Source organism: Grus americana, chromosome 1 (genome assembly GCF_028858705.1).
Source record: "Grus americana isolate bGruAme1 chromosome 1, bGruAme1.mat, whole genome shotgun sequence".
NCBI lineage: Eukaryota > Metazoa > Chordata > Aves > Gruiformes > Gruidae > Grus > Grus americana.
The window spans coordinates 204,941,344-204,962,546 of NC_072852.1; the positions used below are offsets into that span (position 1 = coordinate 204,941,344).

Below are 21,203 nucleotides of genomic sequence, written 5' to 3' on the forward strand. Positions count from 1 at the left end.
ACGCATCCTCATGGGTGAAACTGCAATGAAAAATGCAGGTATGGATGGAAGTAGCACAAAAATGTTATTACTTGGAAAAAAGGCTGAACCTGAGACCAAACTTAAAAATAATAAAGAAACCAGTTTGTGTAGAAAGGCTTTTTATTTTGAAAAACTTTTTTTTCAAATTTTTGAAATACAGTGTAAAGTACAACATAGAATTATGTCTGCAGTCAGCTTCTGCATGTCATACCAGTTATTTACATGTAGATATATACAGAGTGCAGATAATTATTGAAACCACACTACAAAATAAACAGAGAGTTCAATAAGATAATTTAGTAGGACTTTATTAAATATATATATAGTTGTTGATTGTATATACTTTCCTATTAAAATACCATATAGTATCTAAAGTAATCCCTATAAACTCTAATACCTCCAAAACTGTCATAAATAGGATTGAAAATTGTGCATGTGCCCTGTTCAGCTCCTTTGCCCTTTGCTGTAACAAACTCTTGTAGTGCTGAGATCATGGTGCCATCTTTAGTGCCAGAACTTTAATGAAAATTCCCAATAAAACACCTGCAAAAAGCACTGATGCAGAATAGCTTTCAGCTGAGACACCCAAGGCTTGAAGCACCATTCCCTATACTTAAAATAACAAGGATAATCCAATGGCTTATTAAATACTGCCACACAGAGGGCAAGAAAAACAATGCTATGATCTTCAGTGACTGAATTACAACAATGAATTAGTAGCAGTTTGGATACCAAGAACCTTATTAAACAAAACAAAGCAAACTCCCAAAGCTCATGCAAAATCTTATCCAAAAAAAAGAGACCTCTCAACTTCTTCTGAAACAGCCTGATCAACAGTCTGACTTTTGCACAAGCCATAACTGGAAGGGCCACAGCAACAGCGGCTGTCAGGGCTGTGTGACCACAAAGAACGAGATTGAACTTGGCCGATAGCTCCATCTCTGGTAATTGAATGATTCCCATAGGGTACTCTGCTGAAAGAATGGATAATGCCAAGCTGTATTATATCTTACCCCATTAACAGAATATTCCGTTTACTTTCTGGGGGCTTCTGGCCAGCAAACCCTCACTATAAATTGCCAAAGGGCTGTCTTGGACTTCACTAGAGCTTTGAGAGTTTCCATCAGTGGAGAAGATCCACCCCAGTCTGAAGGATGTGCTCCCCTGCTGGGATTTCTCTTCTTGCTGCTCAAACCAAACTGGCACAAACTGCTGCCTTAGGAAAAGAAGTACGAAGAACAATATGCTTTTCAGTTTCATTCTCTATTCTGATGCAATCTTATTAAGTAGAAAATAGACTAGTGGAGAAATGTAACAAAAAAAAATCCAATTACTGCCATATAATGCTTTTTTGTTGTTTTAATTATTGTTTTGAACTGATGAATTTTGCAACTTTTCCTCTCCTAACATGTCTTTCCTAAAGGCACATTACAATTCAATCCAATTGCAGGCAAAAATAGAGATTAGCACCAGAAAATATATAAAAGGAAAATAAGTTACTATTACTATCATAGACTAGAGCTGGTCAGCAAATCTATGCATCATTTTTTCCAGAAATAATTGAACAACGAACTTTATAGATTAGTTAGGAACGTAAGTAATAGCTATGGTTTAATTTAAGAGTTTTGTTACATAGAAATCTAAATGCCAAAATATGGCAAGGACATCTTAATACTGAACTCATAGGAATTACACCAAAAATATTTTTTCATCTTTATCATCATTAATAAAAGTGTGAATATAAAATATTAATATACTTTACATATTTATTATACAATATATCAGTCCTTCACACTATTAATTTGATTCATGTTGTGCTGCAACATGTATCTAAAGGTTTAACAAAGAAAAACATGGATAATTACGTAAGTTGTGGGTACAGACATTATTTCCACAAGACAAACAGCAATCACAACGTGTCATCATCTACCTTGAGTTTTACAGTGATATTTGGAAAAAAACAGCTGCATCCTTTTAGGAAGGATAATAATAATTATAATTTAAAAAAAATTGCGCAACCTTTGCTTGTAGAGTGATTCTGACTTTCATAAAAAACAGTAAGTCAATACTATGAACTAATTTAGTTCAACTTGCCTAATTTTCTGGTAAGGCACTATCAAGATATTATATCTTCATTTAAATGTTATATGGATTTCTGATTCTTTGCAATTATCAAAAGGAATTTTTGGTCAGGCCTGAGAGTATCATCATTAGACAAGCTTTGGTGCTGCCCTCTCCCCCATTTCAGTCTTTGAACACCTAGTTACTCAACTTTCCAGTTCATTGTACAGCTTCTTGTAGAGATAAACTCCCTCCTGGAAAGTCAGGGAAGAGCTGGGGCGTCCACAACCCAGCAGTGAGGTTATACAGAAAGTGCTTGTTATGTACCGCAGGAGAGAGGAACAGAAAAAATATAAAATATTTAAAAAAAATGAAAAACCCTACTCACCCCACTGAGTGGTTAACTGTAATTAAGAATGGGCATGACCTTTTCCAGATGGAAATGCCATTTTAAAGCTATGCTAGTTTAAAATTATTTATGCAATCATCATGGCTGGTTCAGAAGAAGGGCCTGAAGAAGTGCAGAGTCTTAGAGAGGAAAATACAGATTTGTTTTGTGAGCAGCAGAATGAATGGGATCCAGTTTCTTATGAAGTTGTCTTCTGCAATTCAATTTTGTGTCTAATGTGAGATGAATGCACGGGAATAGATAGAACACCTTTCCTCCACAGGGATTCCTCCAGGTCTCTCTACAACCTTTCCCTCAGCACTTACAGACTCTACTTACTTCATCCGTAACGGAATTTTGAATTTTTACAAAATTTTTAATGAACTTGGCATCTTTGAGTCCTCTAGCTTGCACACAGATCAGCTGGTTTCAAAACACAGTATGGGAGAATACCCAGACATATACACAGGCTATGAGATTACCTAAGGTTAGCTTCCCCCCCGACGCCTTCTTTTTAAATCAGGCTAAAGCAAAGCAAATTAGAGCGAGCATTTTCTATTTCACCGTTCCTCAAGAATTTCACAACAATTAAATTCCTCCTGAGAGGTATAAGAGGTCATCAAAGGATGTTCAACAAAGGTCTGTTTGCCACTGACCCCAGTGCAACAGAGAGAAGAAGTGGTGTTTTTTTTCCCCAGACCACTGTATTTCTTTGCCTGCATGAAACATGTGTTGGACCTCCAGCCTCTGCTCCAAGCTCTGCCTCCGTTGCTGCTCCTTTTTGCCTGCAGCACTTCTCCCGGCAAGGTCACCAGGGGTAAGCCTTCTGACAGCCTGCAATTTGGGGATTGTGAAATACAGCAAAACACAACCAAAACCATTGATCTTCTCTGGGCAGTGGCACTTTCAGGCATAGCTTACACTAAGAAAACTTGGCTTCCCTTAAAAATAAGAAATTCATTGACTTAATGAAACTGTTTTAGAATGAAGAAAGAACGCAGATCAGTCACCAATTCAAAGGGTCTGTCCTCAACTGCCGGCAATCATCCTTACCCAAACTGCCCCTCTGAAAAGCCAGACCATTTTTGGGAGGATGCTCTTACAGCCTCTCTCCTTCCCTGAGCACCACTGGATACTTTGATTAGTGAGGAGAAGGATCCTGCAGGCTTTTGCCACCAGCCTGAATTCCAGCGCAGAATTGCTCTGCAGAAATCATGCACTATATACAAGTAAAGAAAGTTCTGATGTGCTTCTTTATGTTGGCAATAAATCTTATTTTCTAAATTAAACAAGAAAAAGGCTACGGAAGAAAAAAAGAAAGAAGCAATTAAAAGATTAATGATGTTTTCAGTTTTAGAACTGAAGTTCTTCCTTAAACTTTCTGGAAGCAGTATGCATCTTAGAAATCAACAGAAGATTTATATATTGATTTCTGTTACTGAAGAAAGCCTTGATGGGTCTATGAAACAGTAAATTTTTTCTGTAGCACTAATGCTGAAGAATTAATATTATGGTGCTTAAATATCTTGGTTTTCAATCGGGCACGATAAGTAGCCAAGCAAGCAGTGCATGTTTTCCCTCAAGGTGTGCGAGAAAGAAGCTCAGATTTAGAAAGCTGCTTATGGGTTTGGGGTTTGGGTTTGTTGGTTTTTTTCAGTCCTACTAGGAGCCATTAATGGGTCTTTACAAAACCTTTGAAAAATAACGCTTTTTTGTTCTGGGAAAAGGGGAAAAATATTTATCAAATAGTTTAGCAGAAGTCAGGAGAAATAATACTAAATACTTGTGTTGCTACATGGAGCTTTGAGCATTCATAGCTTATAAAATTAGCTACTTCACAGGCCATTTGTCTTATTTGCAATGGAAAAACCTGGGAAAGGACTCAGTTACAATTTATCTCAAGTTTCAAAACATACTGCTGTTTTTCACTGCTCACTTCACATGACTACCAATTATCCCAGATTCAGCATCTCCTTGTTTTCTACAAATTTTGTTCTGAGATACACTGAGGATATCTTCCAGATGATGGGTGTCATAAAAGTTGTTAATATTGTTTATACTGATACAGAAAGGAGGAAATAAATCTAAGAAATATTTAAATGAAACATTCATTAAACATATCACATTTGGAAGAGCACTTACTGCTCAGGCAGTGTATAAACTGATTTTATTATCAGTTGCATAAATTCTATACCATATTTTAATCTCAATGACTAACAGAAGTTCAAACTTCTGATTTCTGGAAAACTCATTTCTTATTTGAAATGATTAGGACTAATTTTAGAATCAAGTTTTCTAAGGGAGAATTCAGATCCCAATAGAAGCATTACTTACATTATGAAAAAAATACAATTTTCCATAATAAAAAATATAGATTGCAAGAAACATCAGAGTGCATTGCCTCTAAATTTCACACTTCTGTGAGCAACATCCTAGGACCTGAAGGTCTGCAGCTAAATGGCAACTTTTTTGATTTTATTGCTCTAGTGTTCCTTACCCATAAAAGAAGAACAGAACAAGCTTTAGCAAACAATGGAAGTTATTTAAACAGAGTACCGTCTTCAGTACAGAAACTGTTAACTGTTTCATTACATTCTGTTCCGTTGATAGGCAGCTGCGCAACCTGCAGCTGCAGTATCTGAAGGAAAACTACCACTCAGCTAAGGGGCTGATCCCATATCTGTGTCAGATAAAAATCACAGTGCTTATTATTTGTTACCATGGATACCATGAAGATATTGCTGTCCACTAAAGATTACTAGAGAAAGACAACATAATTCTCCGGAACGAGTCCTGTTTTGCCTTCGTATGTTGCTTTTAACCAGCCTGGTTCCACTGACGGATACACTGCAAAAAAAACAGCGACACAAACAAAACATATTTACAATAAATTAACACTGTTAAAAGATCCTGTATATGGTTCGTATATTTATTTAGACAGTAGTGATTCAAGAGTAATTGAAAAATCAGGGCAAAAACTGTGAGCTGAAAATGGAATGATGCTCTCTTTATCTTGCGGATAATCAGTTCAGTTGTTTATATTTTTATTATGTAAAAAGAGAACGCAAAACTTATCTTACCATTGGAAAATATTGCCCCCTGTGGGAAAGACAGCTCATGACTATGCTCAGCCTTACAGGAATACATGGCTTTTGCTTGTCTGAAAGAAAAAAATATGGGCTTACAATAAACAAGATAACAAGGAAAAACATAAAGAAATTAAATTAAAACCTGGAAAGTATAGGAATAATCAGTTGCACAAATATAGGATGGTAATGACTAGTTACACAGCAGTTCAGAGGAGCAAAATTATAGCAGATAATAGCTCCAAGCTTCCTGCAGTTAACGAGCATGTTATTCCACAAAAGAGACCAACAGCCTAGTTAGAGATTTAAACAGGAATACAATTTATAACTTTTAAAATGATTCTTTCATTCTAGTTGAAGCTGTCACTCAAATGAGTAGTGGACTGAGCTATATTGCTTGAAGCAAGTGACGGACTGCCTGGAGACAATTCAGAAGTGATCATTAAAGGTCTAAAAACATGACTTGTGAGAAAATATAGTTGATCAGTCAACAGAAGAAAATAGTAGATAGAAGGTAAATATGAGACAAAAAGGAGAATTCTGTTCTCCTGGCTGACTGCAAAAAGGACTTAAATAGATTTAACTTGCAGCAAGGGAGCTTTAAATTAGGTGTCTGGGGTGAGTTTCAGCTTCAGCCACGTAAATTTAGATGTCTATAAGCAGACTACATGCCAAGCTCAGCTGACCCTCCAGGCCTGGCTTCTGCTAGAGTTGACACCTACGTGAGAGTGCAACAAATAGCTTGTCAGGTTCCACTGCCTGCAGTGAAACCTTCAACGAAATGCTTCTTTAAATAATACCTGACATGAAGACACCTAAGTGTAGACAGGTAAGTTTATGTCTCTTAATCTGTAGCTGAAACACACTTCTATTGGTTAGAATAGTGAAGCACTGGAACTGCCAAGAATCAGAGAATCCCTGAATAAAAGGATTCCTATTACTAGAAGTTCATTAAAAAGAACAAATTAAAAAAACCCAAAAAACAAAAAGCAAAAAACCCGCAGATACCTGTAAAAGAACTAGTTAGATATATCATGATTCTATCCCAGAGCTGGAGGACAATGAGTACACCCTTAGCAAGTTTGACGATGACACCAAGCTGTGTGGTGCAGTCGAAACGCTGGAGGGAAGGGATGCCATCCAGAGGGATCAGCTGGGCCCATGCGAACTGCATGAAGGTCCACAAGGCCAAGTGCAATGGCGCAAGTGGGCTGGTGCAATCCCAAGCACAAATACAGGCTGAGTGGCGAATGGATTGAGAGCAGCCCTGAGGAGAAGGACTTGGGGGCGTTGGTTGATGAGAAGCTCAACGTGAGCTGGCAATGTGCACTTGCAGCCCAGAAAGCCAACAGTGTCCTGGGCTGCATGAAAGGCAGCATGACCAGCAGGTCGAGGGAGGTGATCCTGCCCCTCTACTCCGCTCTTGTGAGACCCCACCTGGAGTACTGTGTCCAGCTCTGGGGCTCCGATACAAGAACATGGAGCTGTTGGAATGAGTCCAGAGGAGGTCATGAAGCTGATCAGAGGGCTGGAGCACCTCTCCTATGAGGACAGGCTGAGAGAGTTGGGATTGTTCAGCCTGGAGAAAACAAGGCTCCAGGGAGACCTTATAGCAGCCTTCCAGTACCTGAAGGGGCCTACAGGAAAGATGGTGAGGGACTGTTTATGAGGGTGTGTAGTGACAGGACAAGGGGTAATGGGTTTAAGCTGAAGGAGGGTCGATTTAGATTAGATGTTAGAATGAAATTCTTTACTGTTATAGACTGGTGAGGCACTGGAACAGGTTGCCCAGAGAGGTTGTGGATGCCCCATCCCTGGAAGTGTTCAAGGCCAGGTTGGATGAGGCTTCGGGCTACCTGGTCTAGTGCAGGGTGTCCCTGCCCATGGCGGGGGGGGTTGGAACTAGATGATCTTTAAAGTCCCTTCCAACTCAAACCATTCTAGGATTCTGTGACATGGCTTCTAGCACTATGATTCTACAAAGTACAAAATGCGGGACTGAACATGAAGATGGAAATCAGGAATTCTCTTGATCTCTCTAGATTCCTGAGCTTTACGTTAATTTATATACTCAAAGCAATTTTTATATGATCCATACGTTTTTCTGAGTTTCTTCAAACTTATGGGAAACCCCGATTATACCAAGTGAAGATGAACTTGTTGATTTCACCTTTGTATGATGTGATGGCGCATTACTGATTCAGCTTTCCTGCCACCCAGGATTTATCTCAATGACCCAGCATGTGACCTGTGGTGAAGTTTAAAATTTCTAGCATACTTTTTAAGAGGGTGTACATGCAAGTGACACGTAATCTATTTTGTCTTTCCTCCCAAAATACTGAGATAACAGAGTCGTAAGTTAGATGAGTAATAGTGCCACATCATAAGCATTAGCAAAAGAAGCCCATTTTATTTTGTGCACTGCCAATGAAGCCATGGAACATCACCTTTGGAGTTCCACACCCCCCCGGAGAGGTTAAGCAGGGACAGACTTCCTAAAGAGAGCAGAAAGCATCCCTCTACCCTGGCCTCGTACCCCCGTGCCAATCAGTACTAGCACACCATCATTCATCTGAATCTCTAAAAGGGTATGAGTGGGTGGACATGTGTGAGCTTTCCAGAAATGATTTCTCCCTCTGAAGAAAAAGCTCTGAAGCTGATTTATGACTATACCAAGTGGTGTGTTTTGCCTTCATCTTAACTGAGGGAAGAACTGATTTATCAAGGATTAGACTCTCAGGCTGAGACTTCCAGAGGAGGTGAAAAATTCTGACTTGTGCCCTTGATATCCAAGGGCACCTTATTTTCAGGATACTGAAAACATTTCTAACTCTCAGTACTGTCATTCTGGATACATCCCCAATGCTAACTAGAACAACATAAGCACTGGATCCGTTTGTCTACTTTGACTAAATGTTAGCTTGCTTTCTGGCTGGTGTGGACTGCTCTGCGTAGCATTTTTCCAAGACAACTCCTTGGTGCCTACTGTTGTGAAGAACTTGCCATCTACAGTTGACAAGACAGGTGTGAAGTTTCATTGTTCTACATAATACATACAAATTTATACATAATAATCTACATAATATATACTGAAATATACAGAAGACTAGATGACTTTACCAAAGGCCATGCATAAACTAGAATTGAATTCTTTAATCTCAAGATCATTTTTCCTCAAACTCAATACAACAAAGAACATTACAGATTTCTAATTATACTGACCCAGATCGGTAACAGGCTGACAAAACAGCTATTTCCTGTGTGGCATAATCATGGATTTTACATACAAAACAGTAGAGTTACTGTTAATAATGATTATCATTGCAATGAAAATAATTGGTAATGAACTTTCTAAAGCACAGGGACGATTTTGAACCTGATTAAAATGTTACACCTCATTATTTAGTGGCATGACCATCAAGCCAGTTTCCCATGTTAAGAATGGCACATCTGAGTAATACTGTGACAAAAGACATTTAAGGCAATAATAAAGCAGAACAGCAATATTTAAACGCGAGGCAGAATTATTTAAGTTGTTCTCAAAATATGACATGTTTTTTATTGCACTTAGAAAAAGTTAACAAAATAAATGCAATTTTCTCCTATATTCTCTTATGTTTACTAAACTATTCGGTTTTCAGCTTCCAATTTTACCTGATCCAAGTGCATTTACCTTAAAAGTAAAAAGAAGATAAGAAAACACTGACTCTGACTTGCTCACTTCTGGAAAGAGAAAGCTTCCCAGCATTTGACATTTAGACAGATATACAAACACAAGGTACAAAGAAGTCAGTTTCTGAAAAGCTCATGAATTACAGGATTCTTCCCTGACACAGAGCAATTACATCCCAGTGTTATCTACAAACTGTGTGTGATGGTATAATGAGACACAGATTCTAAGAATATTTACTAATAATTCTGGAGCAATTCTCAAGCCCCTGGTTATTGCCTCCACATGTGATTTGATTACTTAGGTTCTCGTATTCGTTATTACTCACTTCAACTCTATCCAGCTAGAAGCATTAGCAATTAAAAGGGCTTGAAGATTCTTGGGCATTTTTTTGGTGTGTGATTATGAAAAAGGACATTCTTACTTATGGTGTTAATGCTGTCCTCCCTACAAACAAGGCTGTTTGTTAAAAAGCATGTGATAACATCACATTGTGTATTATGGTTCTCTTAAGATGATGCTAATAATCTGAGAATAGTGTGATTCATGTTGTTTAATGCAGAGAAAAAAAAATATCAGAAAATGGTACCTACATTTCCTAGAAGTTCCTCCTTTCCATGACTTTACTGGATAGACTCCAGATGAGAAAAAATGCATTTTCTCTTTCCCTGCTTTTATTACGTTTGTTTTGAGCCAATAATGATGAACTTATACTGGCAGTCAAAGGTTCAGTACTCATCAGATCATAAATTATTTTGCTGATTACATGCAGTCAAGAACACCTGAGGCCCTTCAAATAACAACAATAATGATAATGATATAAACAAGCCTTAAAGCTATGCTCCTGCCCTAATGAGTTTTCAGTCTAGCAAGACGAAGCCAGAAGAGGAATGAATGAGGGAAGACACATGAATCTCTCTCAGATGATTCATCAGTTTAATATTATCCTACAGGAAGAAGAAAGGTTTATAGACTCCCGGAGATGGCAGACTTACAGCCGAGCTTGACTAAGTAGAAAACTGGTCTGGGCAAGGCATTCCAGGTGTTTAAGGAAATGCAATATATAGCATGAAAATAAAACCAGAAGAATGACTGGTAAAGGGTATTTAAACAAATGGTTGGAAGGGGAGCATGGGTCTACAGGGGTTCATACTGTCAGCCTACTCCTATTAAAGTCCCAGCCCAGCACCTAGAGATCCTGCTGCCAAGCCAGAGCTGTTTGCTGTCACCAACTCCTCCTTCCCATCTTCCTAGGTATTCTTTTCTAATGAAAATCTTTCTTCTTATGATGCAGTTTCTCACTTTATGTGAGAAAATTACTTTCTGTGTACCTCTAAATCAAAGTCAAGAAAACATAGAGTCAGGGATTATGTGTTGGTGCACTTTTTGTACAGAAGCTGCAATAAAGAGACCTCAGGCCTTACTAACACTGTTTAATAACTGCAATATCTGTGAAAGCAGTAAGAAAACTCCTTCGCCTCTTGCAAGTGTATACTAGATTAGCAATAGGGATTGGTCTCAGTGTACACAGTAGCTTAATACCACAGTCTACGAGATGGATGATTAATAAACTTGAAGTCAGGAGGGAAGGAATGGGAAGACTGAGAAGTCAAAGTAATTCTGAAATTGGAAAAAAAGAGTGCAGGCTGGACAGGGCACAACATTTTGGTCTTCCTTGTCCAATCCCAAAACATGTACTGTGGCCTCTCATGCACTTTTTGACTAAAAGAAATCCATTCAAACTGGTGGTGTGATGGGAGGCATGTTCTTATGTATACACGGAGACAAAACAGCCAGGTCAAATAATGTCCCCAGCATTAAAAAAAAAAAAAAAAAGGGACACACACACTCATATTACAGATATTACATTATACAAAGTGTATACACAAAGGGTTGCAAAGACTACTTGGAAGAAGGAATTAAGTAAGAACAGGCCACTGTGGTAGTAAAGCATCGAGTACAAAATTATCTGCTGCAGTACAGATGACAATGTGAGACTGCAAAGCCGTATAGGTAGTTTTGATCTACCTACTGTACAAACGACCACAACAGACAACAGATGCTTCAAGTAGGAATGAAGTTACTTAGACACTATAATGCATAGGTAAGCATTAGTTATAAAAATAACTAAAAAATAGTCATTTTTAGCAGGGTAAATTACCCCCGCACAGAGTTCAACACTATCTTGACTTGAGTATTTCTGTTATCAAACCAGACAGCTTAGAAATAGTTTCTCTCCCTTACACTCCGTCCTGCATATATTCATGAGATAGTAGAGTTATGAACTCAGAAGGCCTTTCTACTGGTTGGATCAAGATGGAATTACCATGATTTCTACATACTTCAGAGCAAAAAAAAGACTGGACAAAGGTTTTAAATCAACCTTCATGTGTATAATATGCATGAGAGGTAAATAAAAGCTGGCTCTGAATTGCAAAATCTTACTCAGACTTAAGCAGCAGTATAAGAACAGCCGAGCTACTTCTTATTTCTTCCTCATTTTGCCTGCTGACCTCTCGTTTTCTATTCTCCTTGTTACTGTTGCTCTTCTGCTTTCTTATGAAGGCTGAAGTAGAGTAGCTATTAAGCCTTTCAGCGTTTTCAGCTTTGTTATCTGCTCTCCATATCCATTATCAAACTGCTACATTTTTCCTTTGTGAGATTTTTGCTTCTTACATGCTTTTTATATACAGATACAGATGGTACAGGCTCTGAGGAAACAACAGGGGAGAGTTTACAAGAAGGGAGCAATAAAAAATAAGAGAAGGAACAGTGGTGGAGGTGAGATGATGCAGGACTGCTGAAGCAGTCATCACTCTCAGCTTAGGGCACTGGCTTAAGAACCGTTCAGTCTCTTCATTTATACTTTTCTTCCTTAAATTAACACCCTGCTGTTTTTATCTCCCTGTCCCCCCTGCCACCCTCTTTTTTGGTCACCTCACAGTTCATGTACTACAAAAAACAAGAACAGCCTTGATTTATGTAAGCTGCTTCTCTTCAACAAAATCAGTGAGCCTTTGCAGGTCAGCGTTCTCTTTCTTGCCCCTGCTAGATCTGTCAAATGACAGCCGTATTCCACTGCTGCACATCTCAGCACACATTGGCATCTTCGTTTACAGCTGTGCTACTTTAGATTACTACTTTTGGATTCATGGCTTAACATTTTTTATTTTTCCTATTGCTTGACAGTTCCCGTAAGCTTGACAGTTCCTGGTAACAGTGAGTAAAATGATGGACAAAAAGATAAGTTCTGGCTCAAAGAACTTGAAATACAAGGACTGTGAAAAGAGAGATAGACTTTTTCCCACATCCACTTATTTGACTGTCTGTGTTAGCCTATTAATTATAGGCTATTTAGTAATGTATGGAAGATACTGCTTCCTAGACGAACACTTACCAGAACATTCTAAATTAATATAAGAATGAATCAAATCCACCAAATAAATGCAGGCAATTGTAAATAAAATGTAAATAATTCCTGCTGTGCACTACTGAGAAGAAAGAGCCACAGTTTCTGCAGGCAGATACTGAGACATGGAAGGTGTGATGGCAAAGACAGGAATCTTGATCAAGCTAATTCTGAACTTTCTAAAGCAGCTGTTACTTAGGACTTGTCTTACTGAGAAAATTACCATAAACTAGTATTCTTGCTACTCTGCTGAAAGCATGTACATACAAACAGCTGCATGGAATAAGTACAGCACCCACATCCTAATTTAAATCCTGTTAATTTTCTCTTGTAGCTGTGTCCTTAAGCAGATCACTAACCTGAGCATCTCTCACTGCAATTCCCCCAGGTGAGAGAATAGCCAGATAGGCTGCTATTCTCTATTAGATTTAGTCTTCTTCTGGAGAAAGGATGAGTTTAATAAACCACAAAAATTTTGCATGCCACACGATGCTGTCCAAAACACACAGAACAAAGCTCTAACACTTCCATTTCAATCTTTGCAGCCAGAGAAACAGAAAGGATTTTACAAATTGTTAAATACTATGAAGCACTTACCGTCCTGAAGAAACTTGTTTAAGTGAACCAGCACTTTCGAACAACTGGGCTCTCGCAGCCACTCTGAAAATAAAGCACCACCTTGCTTTATACTTTGCCCATTAATAGAACAGACTACTTTCACTTTTAATCATCTAAAGACATGGATACATTTTCAAAAATTGTTTTAATTTTTACTTTGAGAAACAGAGGAAATTCAAAAGCTGAATTTAAGTCCCTATTCAGCAGAATTCTTATGGGCTTAACCTAACTGGGCCTGACTTCCACACAGTCTAGTGCCTTACTGAGTCATCAAGGGAAATCTCAACATCCTATATTTAAAATTATACTCATGGATGGCCAATAGATATATCAGAAATGCTTTTACTGCCAGTCTGTCCCTATCAGGCTGGAGCTCTGAGCTGTGCAGGATTCTCTGTTTAAGACAGAACAGTCTGTGAAATCACTACAGTGATCCCTTCCGGTTTAAAAAGTGGAGAGGCTGAACGGAATCCTGCAGTATTCGGAGAATTTGGTGCTCTGCAGATCTTGAAATCACTTGTTCATGAGGACAGAGAAATTCTGAGTCAAACTCAGGATTACAGCAAAGATCTTCTGACTCTTAAGTTTGTGCTAAAAGTACTGAGAAACATTGCCAACCCAATCCTCAACAAGCTAAATTAGAACCTCTATTACTTAGAACTATCCTCCTCTCAACATATGCCTCCCGGCCAAAAAAACCAAACCAACCTGTTAGAAAAAACCAAAGATATCAACTATTTAACATGCAGCAAACGAAGAAATTTCAGAGCAGAATTTTGGGGTTTTTTTTAGCCTTTCTCCAGTTTTGGACTTACACAAATAAGATCTGATGATCTTCTTGACATAAAGACACAGACAGTAAATAGCATCTATGCTCCTTGAAATGTTAAATTCCAGAAGAACCAGAGATAATACTACTAATCACTTCCCAAAGATACATTTTTTTGTTGTAGACCTTATCTGTAGTCTAATGAAGTCAATGGGAGTCTTTCAACTGACTTCATCAGACTTTGTGCCATGTCTCCTTTGTTTACAATTTTAATGACGCTAGATAAATAATTCACAAATACAGAAATATTCAAATCAAGTATTCATGGATGCTTTTTCAACTACTTATGTACCTCTCTGGGATCACTTTATAGTAGACAATACTGTAGCAACACAAATCTGCAAAGGGCCTTGATGACTTACACAGATCCTGGTCTTTGATAGCCATTACTTGACGCAGTATCTAATCTTAATCTCCTGCACATTTTGGGAGGCAAATCAGGGTTTGGTGGAACCTTTGGTGTATCTTTGGTATCTGTTGAAGATAAGCTCTGTATAGATCCACTGCAGCTTTTGTTCCCTAAAGAAAACAATCAAATTATAGGGAATATAAAAGCTAATTTGAAGTTGTTTCACAACATGTGTAACATGCAAAACAAAATGTTTGTTCTTTTTCTGTTTTGTTTTGTGGTTTTGGTTGTTGGGGGTTTTTTTTGTTTTTTTTTAAAGAGGCAAAATACGTAGAGAAAGTACTTACTAAGACAGAGAAGAAACAGCCTTTCAGGCAGAAAGACAGGAGAAAAGGACCACCAGCAAGACTGAAGAAATGCCATTAAAAAGGCTAAAAAATTACATTACACTTAAATGGCTAGTCACTAAAAGAGATAATAAAAGCAATATTTATAAAGTAGTACACTGTATAGAATTGTAGAAAAAAAACATGTTGGAAGGGATCTCAGGAAGTCACCTAGTACAAATTCCTCCTCAAAGCAGCATCCACTATGAAATCAGATCATGTTCATTTGTAAGAGTTAATATGTCAGTATCCACAGAACTTTCATGCAGTTTAAAAAAAAAACTTAGAAATTAATGATTATGAGTTGCCTAAAACAATTGCTACTGTAACTTGATAAAACAAATCTATAGCTGTACAGACCGCACTGCACACAAAAAAAGTCCTTTTAATGAATACAACGCATGGTCACACATGTCCTTTAAGCTGACCTATTTGTGGACTGCTGCCTTGTTTGCATATACATTCTGCAAGACAAGAACTGCATATACTTTTGTGTTTCTTTATTCCCAAGAACAATAGATGCTTAATAATGGTTTAGAAGCTGTCATAATATAAAGAGATCCCAAAATATAAAAACATTACCTGTATTATTAATATTGTTATTCCATAGTATCATTCCATATTATAAATTATTGTTAATAAGAATTATTATTCTACATTATTAATACTGTTAATAGAACACTAATTCATATCTGGAAGTCTTAAGAAGAAGCTTGTACACTCCATGAGGGGTGGAGGGGAGAGAACTTTCTTAAACTTTCAGGACTTTGCACATAACCACGTATTTACCCTGCCTGTACTACTGGTATTACTTATACTATTGACAGTTCAGTGGCAAACTCAGCACTTGCACTCAGTCCACTGGGGCTCATTGTTTCAGTGCTGGCTGTTAATCTTCATAATCCAAAACACTGCAAATATACTGATTTCAAGAAAGTGTATCTTCTAAAGTAATTTCCATATAGCTGTCAATATAGTGCAATATCACCTCTTGTACTCACAGAGGTACAGCAAGGGCTCACAGGCATTCCAGCTAGCTTAGGATTTAGCAGAACTGTCTAAATTAACTGTTTTTAAGCTTCTCTGTCTTGTAAGGAGCCTTATCTACAGGCTTATTTGGAACACAGGCTCAGCTTAGGTGCTCTGAGGGTGTTCTTCGAAGCAGCATCTTTCTTTGACTGAACAGGACGACGGGCGTCCTAACCTGTGCACTGAAATTGGATTCCTAAAGTTGGCTTTGCAAACTTGTGGTTGTTCTTGCACATCATGTCCATATACAGGACCATTCAGCCACAATCTTGTGTTCAAGCTAATCCACATGCACTACTAGATAACAAACCATGCAAGTAGGGCAGAATGAAGCAGCCATTCCATCAGCAGGGTTTCAGACGCACATTTCATGCTGAGGATTACCTTTTTATCCCATCTGTCCAGTCCTATCTCAACTAAAGGCATTGACGGTAAAAACCGTAACTAAAAAAAAAAAAACCCAACAAAACAAACCACCTTTCCTTCAGTCTCCTATTTCAGCCAATTTAAGAGATGCAGTTGTCAAAAAAACAAAAAGCAGGCACACCGACAAGGAATGACAGAGTTGTTATTTACTAGATATGTTAAGCCTAGTGCTTTCTAAATTTAAATGCTAGCTTTGATCAGTATCAATCATGTTGCAAGGATTCAGTCCTCTGACACAGTGATAAACCATAGCTACCAACTGTTCTTATAAACCAGCAATCTCCTTATGAGTCAGTGGTCTAGATGAGGCATAGCAGGACAGAGAGTACTCTAAATTCTGAGACACTTTTAAGCTGTGTGAACTGTACAGGTAACAAACAATGGAAATATCTCAGAAGCAGCTTGAAAACTGAAAGAACATACCACAAAAATTAAAAAAATAAACAAAAAAGATCAATGAATATCGTCAGCTTTCTGATGCAGCTCTTGTTTTCTGATGTGTCACAGTAAACACTGATGTCCTAAAAGACCTTGGAAATTACCTTCAGCTGATGGAATTGATCTAAGGGAAGATGCTGAAGACCTTTTCAGCCCAGACAGACTGTAAGAACTCTTTTTGGTCAGGTCTGTCGGTGGAGAGGCATTCTCTGGTCCAGTGACCGAAGCTACACTTTGGCAGTCTGACTCCACATCTGTTTTGGTCGCATCCTCCTTTGATGAGGATTCTGGACTTGTAGTCCAGAGGCCTGAACTCTTCTGGCCATTAGAAGAAGGGGGAGAGGCAATCCATGGAATCCCTCCTGATTTCTCCCTGGGCTGCGAGGGCGTGCATTTGGTAGTGCTGTTCTGCTCGGAGGAGTGAGAAGAGAGAGATTCAATGCTGCCCATGGGAGTGCTGTCTGGGCTACTGCTGTACGAGTCACCTAGGGAGGAGGGAGGGGAGGGGAGAGAGAGGGAAACAAATAATTACATTTTCTAATCATGTGCATTTCTCTCATGCCACCTTTAGCCCTTTGTATCCTACCTGTCATAAAATTCATTAATCTGTGGATTCAGAAGCAGTGATTCTTAAGACAAAATAGCTATTTAGTTACTCTAAGTTTCACACATATTTCTATTTTGAACCTGGAACAGCTGCAATTTGTGGATATTTCTTTAGAGCTGATGAACATAATGGGCTACAGGCTAAACCATTTCGCAAAATGGTTTGTATTTTCAAAGAACTACTTGCAATATAAATATCTTCAGGAAATTCAACAGTTACAATGCTGCAATATCTTCGTGAAGGAGCCACAAAGGTGAGGTGCCATGCTGGACTTTGTTCTCACCAACAAGGAGGGACTGGTGGGGAATGTGAAGCTCAAGGGCAGCCTTGGCTGCAGTGACCATGAAATGGTGGAGTTCAAGATCCTCAAGGCAGCGAGAGGGGTGCACAGCAAGCTCACTGTCCTGGACTTTAGGAGAGCAGACTTTGGCCTCTTCAGGGACCTGCTTGGTAGAATACCATGGGACAAAGCCCTGGAAGGAAGAGGGGCCCAAGACAGCTGGTGAGTATTCAACTATCATCTCCTCCAAGCTCAGCAGCGATGCATCCCAACAAAGAGGAAGTCAGGCAAAACCACCAAGAGGCCTGCACGGATGAACAAGGAGCCCCTGACAAAGTCAAACACAAAAAGGAAGCCTACAGAGAGTGGAAGCAAGAGCAGGTAGCCTGGGAGGAATACACAGAAACTGTCCAAGCAGCCGGGGATCAGATTATGAAAGCTAAAGCCTTATAGAATTAAATCCGGCCAGGGACGTCAAGGGCAACAAGAAAAGCTTCTATAGGTATGTCAGTGATAAAAGGAAGACTAGAGAAAATGTGGGCCTCCTCCGGAATGATATGGGAGACCTGGTTACCTGGGATATGGAGAAGGCTGAGGTACTCAACGAATGTTTTGCCTCAGTCTTTACCAGCAAGTGCTCGAGCCACACCAGCCAAACCTCAGAAAGCAAAGGCTGGGACTGGGAGAATGAAGAACCGCCCACTGTAGTAAAAGATCAGGTTTGATAATATCTAAGGAACCTGAAGGTGCACAAGTCCATGGGGCCCGAGGAGATGCATCTGCGGGTCCTGAGGGAACTGGCGGATGAAGTGGCTAAGCCACTCTCCATCATATTTCAGAACTCGTAGCAGTCTGGTGAAATTCCCACTGACTGGAAAAGGGGAAACATAAGCGCCATTTTTTAAAAGGGAAAAAAGGAAGACCTGGGGAACTACAGGCCGGTCAGTCTCACCTCTGTGCCTGGCAAGATCATGAAGCAGATCCTCCTGGAAACTATGCTCAGGCACATGGAAAATAAGGAGATGATTGGTGACAGCCAACATGGCTTCACGAAGAACTGCAGCCCGTGGGAAGGACTCACGTTGGAGAAGTTCATGGAGGACTTTCTCCCATGGGAGGGACCCCATGCTGGAGCAGGGGCAGAGTGTGAGGAGTCCTCCCCCTGAGGAGGAAGGAGCGGCAGAGACACTGTGTGATGAACTGACCACAACCCCCATTCCCTGTCCCCCTGTGCCGCTGGGGGAAGGAGGGAGAGAAATGGGGAGTGAAGTTGAGCCCGAGAAGAAGGGAGGGGTAGGGGGAAGGTGTTTGTAAGATTTAATTTTATTCTTCATTACTTGACTCTGATTTGATTGGTAATAAATTAAATTAATTTCCCTGAGTTGAGTCTGTTTTGCCTGTGATGATAATTGGTGAGTGATCTCTCCCTGTCCTTATCTCGACCCAGGAGCCTTTCGTTATATTTTCTCTCCCCTGCCCAGCTGAGGAGGGCAGTGACAGAGTGGCTTTGGGGGATATCTGGCCTCCAGCCTGGGTCAGCCCACCACAACAGCATAAAACCGGAGTGCAAATTTCAAGTGCTTTTGGAACACCACAAGAATAGCATTGAAGACCAATTCTTCACACGCACTTCAAAAACCTGAAAGTATCCAACAAATTTGAGAAACATTCCCCATCAAACATGACCTGTAATCAGGCTCTTTGTACTGATCTTACTTCCAATAATCTTTTGCAACAGAACGTGGAAATAGTCTAATGAAATTATACAATGACATAAAGGTAGGAACACTCATTGGAACTGAGGAAGGGCTGGGCTATAATATGGTGAGGCCTGAATTATGTTGAAGACTGGATTCAGTCTAGTGAGTCATACATTGGTTTCTAGTAGAATTTGTTCCCAAAAGTGAGGATATATAATTAACAAATTTCACAAGAAGTAGAGAATACATATTCTTCAATCACACAATAGTTATAAGATACCAACATGACACAGCTGCTTTTGCTGCCACGTGTTTCAATATCTTTGGCAACAACTGACCATAACCACAAACAGTATTACAGATAAGGTCACAAATCCCAGTGCCTTGCATAGTGGACCTGACAACAGTAGCGCCACTGGTACAGTAATCTGAAATATTCTGCCCATTTCTGGCCAGAATTCTGGTATTCCAGATTAGATTTTCCCCCATCTCGCCCCTTTACAGACCATTAGTCCCTTGAAAATTGCAAGATTGGCTGAAGCCTATATTTGTCAGATACTTTTTCTATCATTTTCTATCACTCCCTACCATTTGAAACCTATATCTCATTTTCTCATGCCATACAGAATTCTTTAATTTCTTGCGATATAGTTAAGTGTCCGTGCTTCATGTCAGTGATGACTTAAAACCATCTACTACTTCAGAAACTGCTACTGCTAGAAGCCGAGGCGCTCTCTTGCCTGTCTCCGGCCACACTTAAAGATATTTGGTAAGGAGAACACCTCTGCTCCTGCCTCAGCCTTCCAGACACAAGTGAGATCTTAACTGGAACCTGTGGAAGCACATGCTGAGCTTGAGCTAATAAGCAAAGCACAAGTGGAAAGCTCTCAGGTCAGACCTAGTTCCAATCAAGCCACCAGCACAAGATGCGTCTCAATGAAGAAGCGTGAGCTTGCATACGCTCTGCAAAATACTTGCACAGAAATGCCCCTGTTTTTATGCTGATATTCATTCATTGCAGTTGCACAGTGAAAAACAGTTGAAACTTGCCCATTTTGTCTTCTGGTGAATGTAACTGATGGCTCTTCTGCAACTTCCTACTCGGGATCCCATGCCATTCACACTGGCAATCGATGTGCAGGCAACTATTGCTCTCATTTGGTATTTAAACTCTCACTGGCAGGAATCATATACATCAAACATAAACCTATGGAACGTGCAGCACCTGCGCAAGAGTATACTGAGGATACATTTCCTAACATTACAGACTTAATTACTACAGATCCTCAAGAACAGGTGAGCCTTAACTGTGGATTAATTTACTGTACCAGTTTCATGTAAATCTCCTTGAGGAACCAAGGGACACAGAAGTTCTTCTGGAAGTCTGTTGCAGTACTGGAGCTGTTAAAAACTTAATCTTTGCTAAAGTTTCAATACTTCTTAATGGTACAGCCAATAAGGAAAAAAGTGACGGCCCACTAGATGAAAATGAATGAAGTGAAACTTTTTAATAGTCACATCTACATGAAAATGAATAAGCATTCTAAGCAGCAATTAATTATAAACATAACTCCCTGCTGTTAAACAGTAAGCCATATGATAAGTATACTGTTTCTCCCAAAAGTATCAGAGTTTGTTTCTATTCCAAAAAAACCTGACAAAGTTTCAGTGGTTTTGGCAACCTCAGCAGTGGCTGACTTTGAACCAATGACCACAGTTTCATGCATGTGAAAAAAGCCAAGTAATGGTTTTTATCTCCTGACCTTGACTGAATTATATTTGTTACAGGAGGAGAGGAAAGATTCTATTTACAGTTTCCCACCCTTAATCATCTTACAAGCAAATGAGGTGAACTTCATATAATGAACTTCTGAGTTTCAAAGCAGACTACATTTAGATTAGAATA

At 39.3% G+C, this 21,203-nt stretch overlaps 1 protein-coding gene across 1 annotated transcript in view; it reads right to left on the minus strand.

Moving 5' to 3' along the window:
• Window positions 1–131: 131 nt before the first annotated feature.
• ARHGAP42 (Rho GTPase activating protein 42) overlaps window positions 132–21,203 on the minus strand; it is a 169,200-nt gene continuing 148,128 nt past the window's right edge. The window contains exons 20-24 of the mRNA XM_054805869.1: window positions 16,815–17,195; window positions 14,445–14,601; window positions 13,233–13,295; window positions 5,551–5,630; window positions 132–5,317 (exon numbers count right to left, since the gene is read on the minus strand). Of these exons, the coding sequence (XP_054661844.1) occupies window positions 5,229–5,317; window positions 5,551–5,630; window positions 13,233–13,295; window positions 14,445–14,601; window positions 16,815–17,195 (770 nt within the window). The 3' untranslated portion in view covers window positions 132–5,228. The remainder of the gene's footprint in view (window positions 5,318–5,550; window positions 5,631–13,232; window positions 13,296–14,444; window positions 14,602–16,814; window positions 17,196–21,203) is intronic.